Source organism: Ahaetulla prasina, chromosome 2, assembly GCF_028640845.1.
Source record: "Ahaetulla prasina isolate Xishuangbanna chromosome 2, ASM2864084v1, whole genome shotgun sequence".
In the NCBI taxonomy this organism is placed as follows: domain Eukaryota; kingdom Metazoa; phylum Chordata; class Lepidosauria; order Squamata; family Colubridae; genus Ahaetulla; species Ahaetulla prasina.
The window spans coordinates 190748159-190760854 of record NC_080540.1 but is presented as its reverse complement, the minus strand read 5'-3'; the positions used below and the strand labels follow the sequence as shown (position 1 = coordinate 190760854).

General features: G+C 41.7%; 1 protein-coding gene across 11 annotated transcripts in view; it reads left to right on the top strand.

Moving 5' to 3' along the window:
- Window positions 1-12696, top strand: part of ADGRL3 (adhesion G protein-coupled receptor L3) — a 673676-nt gene that overhangs the window by 499645 nt on the left and 161335 nt on the right. For all 11 annotated transcript variants that reach the window (XM_058169767.1, XM_058169775.1, XM_058169766.1 and 8 more), the window contains one exon: window positions 2369-2589. In XM_058169767.1, the coding sequence (XP_058025750.1) occupies window positions 2369-2589 (221 nt within the window). The remainder of the gene's footprint in view (window positions 1-2368; window positions 2590-12696) is intronic.

The window sequence follows — 12696 nt, the reverse complement described above, 5'->3', positions numbered from 1 at the left end:
CAGAACGCTGTTACCTTCCCACCAAAGGTGGTCCCTATGACATTATCCTTAAATTGGATAATGATATATCATTATAGTGAACCATTACAGTTTTTGTTTTAAGCCTTTAGCCTTGTGTCTCACTATTACCTTGCTTAGACGTTCAATATTTTTATCAATTTCTATCTTAAGAATGCATAATGTCCAAAATGCTGCTTCTAGTCATTTATTTGCAATACGTCAACTAAAGTGCATAGTTCCTCTGTTTCATATTCTGAAGCACTTCCTTACTTCATTTAGTATTTTTGTGTGTGTGTCTTCATATCAATGTTGACTCCTGGCAACTGTGCCTAGACACAATGCCTTGCAGTTTTCTTGGCAACATTTGGAAGGATTTATTATTGGTAAAATACTGTTTGAAAACAAACTTATTTTTATTATGATGTAGCATAACCTGGTTCCTATTTCCCCTGAGAGAGAGAGAGAGTTTGGTGTAGAGATTAAGGCATCAGGCTAGAAATCATGAGACTATGAGTTCCAGTCCCCCCTTAGGCACGAAGCCAGCTGGGGGAACCTTGGCTCAGCCCTAGGAAGCAGGCAAGGACGAACCGCTTCTGAAATCTTATAACAAACTTGCAGAGACTTGTCTAGACAGTCGTCAGGTGTCGATACTTACTTGAACACACCAAAAAAAAGGAAGGTGGAAGTTTCCCAGTAAGCCAGATTTTACATGAGGCATGTTTAAGGCAAATGGTAGTAAAGCAGATAATTCGACTAGCCTTGTGGTGCAACCAAAACAATCTGGAACTGAACACACTCAAAAACTGTAGAAATGGTGGTAGACTTTAGGAGAAACCCTTCCATACTTCCACCTCTCACAATACTTGACAACACAGTATCAACAGTAGAAACCTTCAAATTTCTGGGTTCTATCATATCGCAAGATCTCAAATGGACAGCTAACATCAAAAACATCATTAAAAAGGGACAACAAAGAATGTTCTTTCTGCGCCAACTCAGAAAGCTCAAACTGCCCAAGGAGCTGCTGATCCAATTCTACAGAGGAATTATTGAGTCTGTCATTTGCACCTCTATAACTGTCTGGTTCGGTTCTGCAACCCAACAAGAAAAACACAGACTTCAGAGGATAATTAGAACTGCAGAAAAAATAATTGCTACCAACCTGCCTTCCATTGAGGACCTGTATACTGCACGAATCAAGAAGAGGGCCGTGAAAATATTTACAGATCACTCGCATCCTGGACATAAACTGTTTCAACTCCTACCCTCAAAACAACGCTATAGAGCACTGCACACCAGAACAACTAGATACAAGAACAGTTTTTTCCCGAAGGCCATCACTCTGCTAAACAAATAATTCCATCAACACTGTCAGACTATTTACTGAATCTGCACTACTATTAATCGTTTCATAGTTCCCATCACCAATCTCTTTTCACTTATGACTGTATGACTATAACTTGTTGCTGGCAATCCTTATGATTTATATTGATATATTGACCATCAATTGTGTTGTAAATGTTGTACCTTGATGAACGTATCTTTTCTTTTATGTACACTGAGAGCATATGCACCAAGACAAATTCCTTGTGTGTCCAATCACACTTGGCCAATAAAATTCTATTCTATTCTATTCATAGCGTCTCCCCAAACTCTCTCAAATATGTGTCTTGAAGTCTTTAATTCAAAGGTGAGAGTATAGGAGAAGCTTGTCTACTTTTCTCACAAATAGTTAACTTTTAATATGTAGCAAAACCTGCTTTACAGCATTTATTGCATTTACTGCATTTCTCGCCATTCTTTACTGCATTTCTTGCCATTTCTCGCCATTCTTTATTTGAAAACTTGTTCATTTTCTCTATATTAAGACCCTGAAATGCCTGTCCATGTGCTTAGAGACAGGTATATCAACCAAGCTATTGATTTTCTGGGGCAAAAATTGAAGAGTTGTGTGGTTGTTGTTCAGCAACCTTTTCCTACTTTAGAAATTGTTGAAAGCAGAATGCATGGTTTTGCAGTGTGCATTATAATTTTAAAAAGATCACTCATTCCCAAATCCAACTGAACACATGTAAATATGTGAGTTGGCATTTGCATCTAAACAAACCAAGTAGTTTAGTCTGATACTGTATCAAATACACATGTGTAACACATCATAATTGTATGCTGGCATTTTTCTTTACAAGAATAATTAAATGGTTGAATCCTGAAAATAAGACTAAATAAATCACAAGATCCATTCATAGGTTTATACCTCCAGTTTAATATGTCAATAGCAGAAGGCTCATCTAACTGCATAATTTGCACCCACCCTTAATCAACATACACACATAACTACTGTTCTACTTTGTCTTTTTTGTTTTCCCAGATAGCCTGTGCTGTGTTTGCTGCTCTCCTGCATTTCTTCTTCCTCTCTGCTTTCACTTGGATGTTTTTGGAAGGAGTACAGCTCTACATTATGTTGGTGGAAGTCTTCGAGAGTGAACATTCACGTAGAAAATACTTCTATTTGGTTGGCTATGGCATGCCTGCTGTAATTGTAGCTGTTTCGGCAGTAGTAGACTACAAAAGTTATGGAACTGGAAAAGTGTGAGTTTCATTTTGTGTCCCATTTGTGGTTTGGGAGGGGAATCTGAAAAACTAGTAGGAATGAATATGGACTGAACAGAGACAACTGTAAATAAATAGACACAAAAGGCATTTTAGTAAAGGTAAGTTTATAGACTGTGTGGAAGAACCATTTTCCATTTTAGAAGAATCAAAACATGCTCAAGATTAAGAGAGTAAGGAACCTACAAATATCAAAACATGGAACTAAGTAAAAATTGTGCCAAGGGAGCAGTGCTGTTTAATCTCTACACTAGTTTTACTTTTTTTAATCAACAGAGCTTTGAGCCAATTTCCAAAACATGGTGAATAATTGATAACAAATTTTATCACTCATAATTAGACATTTATTTGAACATTGTGACATCTGTGAATTATATTCCACAATGCCCACTAATGTGTTAAATGGGACAGAAATTGTATTCTCTGTGTTGAAAGCAATAAAATGACATTGAGTGCTGAAGAAGTGTCACATCTATATACTGAGACCTGTTGTCTCCAGAATTAACATTGGACTGCTCTTCAAGGGGTGGTCAGACCTCATTTTGCCTACTCTTTAGAATGGGCACAACAGTACTAAATCTTAGTCTCCAGCCTGCCTTTGGCAGCATGAATTTATTAATGAAGGATTTTATCTGCATGTGTTGGCAGGATATCTTTAAAATATGGTAGATCTCTAGATACATTACCGTATAAATCCATCAGGGTATGCTCATCACAAGGACACCAAAATTCTGAATTTCTTAAATATTTCTGATGACAAGCAATTCTTTCCTATTACAGAATATATATTTTTTAACCCTCTTCTTTGGCCAGGCATTTTGCATGTTATTTGTTGGTAGACTGTTCATTATTTGTCTTAAGTACACAGAAAAACCTCAAAGGCAGAAGACTGGTTATACTTTTGGCTGATACCTTGGGTCATAGATATTTCTGGGTCCCTTGCTTAAGGTTGAGAATCACAATATTTCTGATGACAAGCAATTCTTTCCTATTACAGAATATATATTTTTTAACCCTCTTCTTTGGCCAGGCATTTTGCATGTTATTTGTTGGTAGACTGTTCATTATTTGTCTTAAGTACACAGAAAAACCTCAAAGGCAGAAGACTGGTTATACTTTTGGCTGATACCTTGGGTCATAGATATTTCTGGGTCCCTTGCTTAAGGTTGAGAATCACAATATTTCTGGCTCATCCAGATTTACATCTGACTTCTCTGGTGTCCTTGTCAAGTATTTATTTGAACCTTGTCAATTTTGTCTGTGAAATGGGGTTGTGGGTTTTGTTGAGAAGCGGTCACTTGAACCCCGTTTGTACTCTGAGGTATTTAGTCTGCACCTGTGGTGGTAAATCAAGCAAAACTAAGCTGATATAGGGACTTTGTGAGCTAGAAAACTGTGGCATGGCGCTGATTTTTCTCACCACATCGCATTTGCAAGCTTCACAAGCAATGTGAAGGGGTCAAAGAGAACATGGATGAAAGATCACAGCATGAAATTTTGGATTAATAACTAGATTAAATAGACCTTCACAGGTTCTATGTGTACACATATTTATGACTTATGACAGTGCTCAATGATAAACAAAGTATCCATCCAATTTCTTGCTATCATTCCTGTTTTAAGTATCAAAGGTTCTTAAATCATTATTAGTATATGTTATTACTTTGAAAGGTGAGAGATTATTTATCAATTTAGGCAGAAACCAATATGGTTTTTAGGGTATTTTGTAAGAAAAAAACTTTACTTGAATATGATTTAGAGCTGCTGCCACATTTTTGGCCTGTCAGATAGTAGTGAGCAAGTTTTGCAATGAAAATAAATGGAAAAAAACCCAATACAGACAATTCAGTTTTGTTTTCCCAGATAGCCTGTGCTGTGTTTGCTGCTCTCCTGCATTTCTTCTTCCTCTCTGCTTTCACTTGGATGTTTTGGAAGGAGTACAGCTCTACATTATGTTGGTGGAAGTCTTGGTCTTATTTACATATTTATTCACATGTTATTTTCGTGTAGTCACGCAAATAACCTGGGCGTCTCCTAGTTCTTTCTGACCTGCGGTTCAGTTCTGGGTGGTGTTTTGAGCTGGTCGGAGGGGCTGTTTTCTCCTCCCAGCTCTTTCTCTGGGCCATCGGGCTCTGGATTATTGGCCGACTCTTTTCTTGGCCATCCGGCCTTGGATTAATTTTGGAATTTTCCTTGCTGTTTCCCTCGGGACCTGATGGCGTCGCTGGAACTCTGGGACCTCAGCTAAGTCTTGCGCCTCCCGGGTCATTGTCAGCTGTGGATTCAAAGTGGTATTGGTCATTACCTGTCTCTGTTGGTTTGGTTTGGTCAGTTATTCGTTTCCTTAACTGATCTATGTGGCGCCGCCACATTCGGTTGTCTGGTAGCTCTACCACGCACGATTTTGGCCCTGTTACTTTTGTTACTTGTCCTGACCCAACTCGGGCCGTCCCCATAGTTTCGGGCCCACACCCGTCGCCTATGCTCATTTCCTTGTTTTCTAGCTCCCCTTGTAACCCTCGGGTGTGTAATGGGGTTCAAACGGTCAAGTGGGCACCGGAGTTTTCGTCCCATTAGCAATTCGGCTGGGCTTTTCCAGTGGCTGTGCTTGGGGTTCTGTGCTGGACGGCTAGGAAAAGTCTATTTTCGTTTGCCAGTCACCTGGCTTGAGCCTGGACAATGCCTCCTTAGCGCTCCGGACGGAACGCTCTGCAAGGCCATTCGACGCAGGGTGGAAAGGTGCAGAGAGGGCATGTCGGATGCCTTCCTCTGCCAGGTACTCTTCAAACTGGGCTGCCGTGAATTGGGGCCCATTGTCGGACACCAGAGTGTCCGGCAACCCGTGAGTTGCGAATAGGTGGCGCAGGGTTGCGATTACTGCTTCGGCTGTGGTGGACTTCATAAGTATGATCTCTAACCATTTGGAAAATGCGTCCACCACCACTAGGAACGTTTGGCCGTGAAAGGGGCCAGCAAAGTCAATGTGGATTCTCTGACTGGGGCTGTTGGGGGTAGCGGTCTGGACTCTTGGCAAGCTTGGCATTTCCCTACCCTCTCAGCAATCTCTGCGTCCATGAGTGGCCACCATACATAGCTTCTAGCTAACCCCTTCATCCTTACGATGCCTGGGTGACCCTCGTGGAGGAGGTCCAATACCTTGCCCCTTAACTTAGCAGGAATTATCACACGATCACCCCATAACAGGCACCCCCCTTGAGCCGAGAGCTCATCACGTTTCTTAACAAATTCTTTGAACCGTTACCCGGCGCAGACACCCTCTCTGTACCCAACCGGTACAGTCCTTAACACAATGTCCGGTATGATGCCGAGCCACTTCCTTTGATGTGACTGGGCCAGAGTCCAACGAGTCAATAAGGAGGATGGGTGTCCCGGAGTGGGGTCTTGATCGCCCCTGGCAGTGGGCATCGGCTCAATGCGTCTGCATGCCCCACTTCTTTCCCGGTCGATGCTGCAGCTTGTATGAGTAAGCGGCTAAAATATAGTCCATCGAGTCAAGCGTGGCGAAAGTGCCACAGGCGTTGGCGGTCGCCAGCCAGTAATCCCAGTAACGGTCTGTGGTCAGTCACGATTTCAAAATTCCGCCCAAAGACATACTCATGGAATTTTTGACCCTGATACAATGGCTAATGCTTCTTTGTCTAATTGGCTGTAGTTCCTCTCTGGGAGGACATCGTTCTAGAGTAGAAGCTATAGGGCTTCTGTGCCGTTTGGAAGTCTATGGCTGAGTACAGCCCCACCCCATAAGGGACGCGCATAAACCAGCACTAGGGGTAGTGAGTCGTGATATTGGATGAGCAGGCTATCACTTGAGAGCAGGTTCTTTACTGCTTCAAAAGCCCTATTTTCTGACTTTCCCAAGACCAAACAGTATTTTTCCCTAAGAGCCTATGCAGCGGTTCCATAGCAGTTGCTTTGTTCTTTAAAAGACCGCGTAAAATTAACCAATCCCAGGAATGCCTGCAGCTCTGCTTTGTTTTTGGGCGCTGGAGCCTTCCTAATTGCCTTAACCTTGCTCTCAGTAGGGTGAATTCCTTTCTTGTCTATCCGGTGGCCCAAGAAATCGACCGATTCGACCCTATCTGACATTTATTTGTCTTGACTTTTAATCCGGCTGTCCGGAAAATGCTCAAGACCTTTCTTAACCGCTCCCCAATTCCTCCATGTTTTCCCTGAAATTAGGACATCATCAGTAGGGAACTACCCTGGGAGCCCTTGCAGTAGTCGTTCCATCAGGTTTTGGAACAGCCCTGGTGCCACACTAACCCCAAATTGCAATCGGTGCACTTGAATGCCCCTGTCACAATCGTTTGGGCTTGACTGTGCGGGCGTCTACTGGCAGTTGTTGGTAGGCTTGGGCCAAGTCTAACTTTGCAAAGACTTGCCCTTGCCCCAAGGAGTGCAATAAATGTTGCACCACGGAACCGGGTAAGCGCTTTTCTGTAAGGCTTTGTTAAGCGTCGCCTTGTAGTCAGCGCAAATTCTAATTGACCCGTCCGATTTGATGGGGTGACGATTGGCGTCTCCCACTTTGCGTGATCGACTGGCACCAAAACCCCTGATTTATGAGCTTGTCCAGCTCCTTATCAATTTTGGTTTTAGGGCAAAGGACTCTCCTCGCCTTAAGCCTAATGGGGGCTACCTGGGGTCTAAGTTGAAGGAAATAGGGTCCCCTTGTACTTGCCCAGGCAGTCCTTGAAGACATCTTGAACTCGTTAAAGAGAATGTCTTTCAAATTGCAGTCACTTCTGTAGATGCCAGTCACTCCCATGCCCAGGGCACGAAACCAGTCTAGTCCCAACAGACTGGGCAGAGTTCCTTGACGATCGTGATGGGCAGGGTCTTTTGTGAGGCCGTGCTCGACTCGGACGGAGGTGGTCCCTCGAACAGGGATGCGATTCCCTGGTAGTCGTGCACTCGTAGCCGCTGTGCTTGCAGATGGCGCTCAGCGACGGACGGCAGCGACTTGCCAGGGTGTCCCAGGACATGATGGTGATCGCTGATCCCGTGTCTACTTCAAGCCTGCACCATCTTGGGCTTTGTGAAAATCTTCTTTTCCACTTTGGTTGAGGCGGCCTATAATGACAGTCGTTGTTTAGTTGGAATCCGCGCCTTTCTTGTTTGAACCAATCGCGGGCCGCCTTTCCGGTTCCAGCGCTTTGATTGGCCGATTTGAATTTTCGCGGAAGGTTGGGCGCTCTGCAAACCTGAGCTAAGTGTCCTTTCTTCCCACACCGGCATGTTGCGTCTTTAAACCTGCAGCGTTGGCGCTGATGTTGCCCTCCGCAGCTTCCGCTCGTCCACGGTCCTCAGTGTCGCGTTCTCGGTCCGCAGACCTTCCTCATCCTCACCTTCACCTGGATTCGGACTGAATCTCCTCCTGGTGTACTGGCGTTGGCTTTGCGCGCCGCCTTGGATTGAAGAGGCTTTGCAGAGTCTCTGCTGCTTTAGTAGACATTTCGTGCTCTGGCCTCGTCCAGAGCGGTGGCTAGTGTCAGGTTGCTCCTGGCTAGCAGTCGCCGCCGAGGCGGATGTCCTTGACCCCTCGGATGAGTTGCTCGAGTAGCACTTCGCTCTAAGTCTCGGTATCCGCAGTCCTTGGACGCCTTCTTAAAGCGGCCATGTAGTCACCGGCGGACTCGCCCTCCATCTGTTCTCGTTCTCCGAATTCAAACCGCTGCACGTATTTGGACGGCGCCGGTGCGAAATGGTTCTTCAGCAAAGTCTGCAGAGTCGGCCACGATACCGATTGTATCGGCGTTGGCTCTGCCAGGGCTTCCGCAATCTCGACATTCCGGCCCGCAATGGCTTAGGAAGTGCCCGCTTATGTTATCAGGATCCCTGTAGTTCGTTGGCTTCTAGAAAGCTTTCGAAACGGGTCATATATGTTCCCCATTTCTCCTTGCCCGGGTTGTACGGTGCGGGTGGCGTGTTTGCCATTTCCGCGTTTCTGCCCTGAGTTTGCTGGGTTCGGGACTAGCGTGCTTCAGCTCGGTTCTGGTTCTCCTTAGCCTCGAGATCCCACCTTCGTCGCCAATGTTAAGTTCGGGAAGTAACGAGGCTGGAGACCAGGGTAGTGACAACAGCTCTTTAATATAGGGTGAACCCAGCAACAGGCTGGGGCAAAAACCTCTCCTTTTATACAGTTCTGCTGGAGGCTTCGTCCAATCAGCAACGTGCTGATTTCCCGCTCAAATATTTAAAGGCACAACTGTTAATACATAACACTTAGTCTCCAGCCTGCCTTTGGCAGCATGAATTTATTAATGAAGGATTTTATCTGCATGTGTTGGCAGGATATCTTTAAAATATGGTAGATCTCTAGATACATTACCGTATAAATCCATCAGGGTATGCTCATCACAAGGACACCAAAATTCTGAATTTCTTAAATATTTCTGATGACAAGCAATTCTTTCCTATTACAGAATATATATTTTTTAACCCTCTTCTTTGGCCAGGCATTTTGCATGTTATTTGTTGGTAGACTGTTCATTATTTTCTTAAGTACACAGAAAAACCTCAAAGGCAGAAGACTGGTTACACTTTTGGCTGATACCTTGGGTCATAGATATTTCTGGGTCCCTTGCTTAAGGTTGAGAATCACAATATTTCTGGCTCATCCAGATTTACATCTGACTTCTCTGGTGTCCTTGTCAAGTATTTATTTGAACCTTGTCAATTTTGTCTGTGAAATGGGGTTGTGGGTTTTGTTGAGAAGCGGTCACTTGAACCCCGTTTGTACTCTGAGGTATTTAGTCTGCACCTGTGGTGGTAAATCAAGCAAAACTAAGCTGATATAGGGACTTTGTGAGCTAGAAAACTGTGGCATGGCGCTGATTTTTCTCACCACATCGCATTTGCAAGCTTCACAAGCAATGTGAAGGGGTCAAAGAGAACATGGATGAAAGATCACAGCATGAAATTTTGGATTAATAACTAGATTAAATAGACCTTCACAGGTTCTATGTGTACACATATTTATGACTTATGACAGTGCTCAATGATAAACAAAGTATCCATCCAATTTCTTGCTATCATTCCTGTTTTAAGTATCAAAGGTTCTTAAATCATTATTAGTATATGTTATTACTTTGAAAGGTGAGAGATTATTTATCAATTTAGGCAGAAACCAATATGGTTTTTAGGGTATTTTGTAAGAAAAAAACTTTACTTGAATATGATTTAGAGCTGCTGCCACATTTTTGGCCTGTCAGATAGTAGTGAGCAAGTTTTGCAATGAAAATAAATGGAAAAAAACCCAATACAGACAATTCAGTTTTGTTTTTCCTACATTCTTTTTTTTAATCCTCAAGATCTTTTATCATACTTGTGAGAAAAATTGTATTTTTCAAAAGAACTCAAAATTCAGTATACATTTTGGGATTGTTTTTACCCTATAGATAGCTTCACTATGATGGAAATTCTGGCATGTTCAGTTGCTGTCATTAAGCAAATCATCACAAGTTGTTAAGCAAGGATGTCACATGTCATTTGCTTGACAGAAGCTGTTCTGTCAAGAGAACAGCTTCTGTCAAGTGTTAAGTGTTAAGTGTTCATTAAGCAATGATCATCAATATTAAATTAAAAATTGCATACAAGAAAAGAAATGAACCAAACAAAAGCACCTTCTAAATTCAATAGAAACATAACCATCCTATGCCTATCAGCCATATTGTGGTTCAAGATAAAATGTATACTACTCAAAAGGTCAACAAACAATTTTAATTCAGCACTGCAAACATGGTTGAGTTAAACAACTCACATGTTTAACAGTTAAGATCTTTACTGAATATTGATTACAGGCTATTTTCCACAATACTAGCTGAACATTTGAAGAATTATATTTTAGAAATAATAGCATATGAACCAAACAAGTTATATTCCTGAGAGAAAAATGATGGACAGTAGCAGATCTATAATAAATTGTTAGAGCACATCAATAATAAGAAAAAAAAGATGACAGTAGTATTTTTAAATGCAAAAAATGCTTTTGACAAGTTGCAGTGCTCTTTTTTATTAGCCGTTTTAAGTTAAATGAATGTAAGAGAAGATTTTAAGACTTGGATGGAAAAGGTTTGCAAACAGCAAACAGTACCATTGGAATACTCTTCCCAAGTTTCCTAAAAAGCAAAGGCACTAAGCAAGAATGTATACTTTCTTCCTTATTATTTAGAATTGTTTATAAATTTAAGTAGACAAGATTCAAAAAGACAAAGAAAGGAACAACTAGAGAAGACACATGAAACAGTCAACATCTTCAAATGTATAAGGAAAGAAGAAAATAATAATACACTACTCTTCCTGGCTATCCTCATCAGTAGAGACAACTACAATTACAAATGTATCAAAAACCTACAGTAATCAAGTGCTCCATTACCAAAGTAGCAGGCCACTAACTATATACATTTTAAAAATTAAATAAATTTTATTTACCCATCATTGAAATGAGACAAAGAAAAAAGATATCTAGAACATGAAAGATCTTAATTTTTTCTTGGCTAGGACTCATCATTATAGTAAAAATGAATACATTGCCTAATATGAACTTTTTATTTCAAATGGCACATATTCCAAATTTAGTTAATAGGAAGCTGTAATAATAATTAACAAATCTTTTGCAAGATTCAGAAGAAAGAGCTAGACTAGCATTTCCTAATTTTAAATTTTACATACTTGTGCAAGCTGTTTATTACTGATAACAGAAATAGTTAAAATCCCCAAATAGCAGAATATTAATTGCAAAAGAAACTTGCTTGTTGAGGGTAAAAAAAAATAATTTAAGTTTGATTTTAAAAAATATGGAAATTTCTAAGAACAAATTTAAGTCCAGCATCTTTACCATTATTTTTATTTACTTCAAGGACAACTACAGTAAGAAATATTTGACCACATGTGCCACTATAGTGCATCTACATCAGGGGTGGGTTCTAAATTTTTTTGCTGCCGGTTCTGTGGTGTGGCTTATTTTGTGGGCATGGCTTGATGGTCATGTGACAGTGGGTGTGGCTTGATGGTCATATGACTAGGTAGGCGTGGCCAACTCAATGACTCTCATATCAAGGGGTGCCTCGCCTGGCCCCTCCCCTCCCAGCCATTCTTTGTCACACCCAGCCTCAACGTATCTATAGTTCTGCAAAAATTTTGTTCACCTTTTTGCAACTTTATTATCTACATACTATATCAGGGGTCTCCAAACTTGGCCACTTCAACTCCCAGAATTCCTCAGCCAGCTTTGCTGTCTTAAAGTCTTAAAGTGGCCAAGGTTAGAGACCTCTGCTATAGATGCACTTTCATGGACCACTGAAAGGAGGAAATGGCTCACATGCTTTGCCCAAGAGTGTGATAGGCAACAGGCTTTTAAGGGGCTGCTAAAAAGAAGGGGGGAGGAAGTATTTTCCAAAGAACCAGAAGGCAAAACAAGAAGCAATGGATGGAAACTCAACAAAGAGAGAAGCAACCTAAAACTAAGGCGAAACTTCCTGACAGTGTGAACCTATATAGGTTTCAGTCATAATTTCACATATAAAATAGCCATTCATGTAATACAACCTGCATATTGTTCAAAACAATCATTAGTATTATGGCTGATGTTTGACAGCAAGCCTAAAATCCCCATTCCCTCTCCACTCCAGGGGAAGGTTACTTCAAAATCCCATTTCCTCCCCACCCCACTAATCTGTTCTGGGAAGGAATCAAACTCCCCCCCTCTTCATTTCCCAAATAAAATATCCCAGATATTTAAGGAATAATCAAGCTGCTAGCAAGGAACCTGCCTGGAATTCCACATTCCTGCCAGCTGCATAAAGGAAACTTTGTAAGCAGAAAACAGCTACCGGAAGTTCGGCTCCATTTACAAGCAGGCAGAAAACTCATTCAAGACAGGATACTTCACAATGGAAATCGCCCAAACCTTTTTAGAAACGCAAAGCCCATGTTGCACAAACCCCAAACTTCAAAAATATTGAACTATATAAGAATTCCTCCTCTTATCCAATTTGTTGTTCAGCTGACTCAGAACGGAGCTTCTAGCTGCTCTGTCAATTTAAAACGACAGCGTTTCTCCCC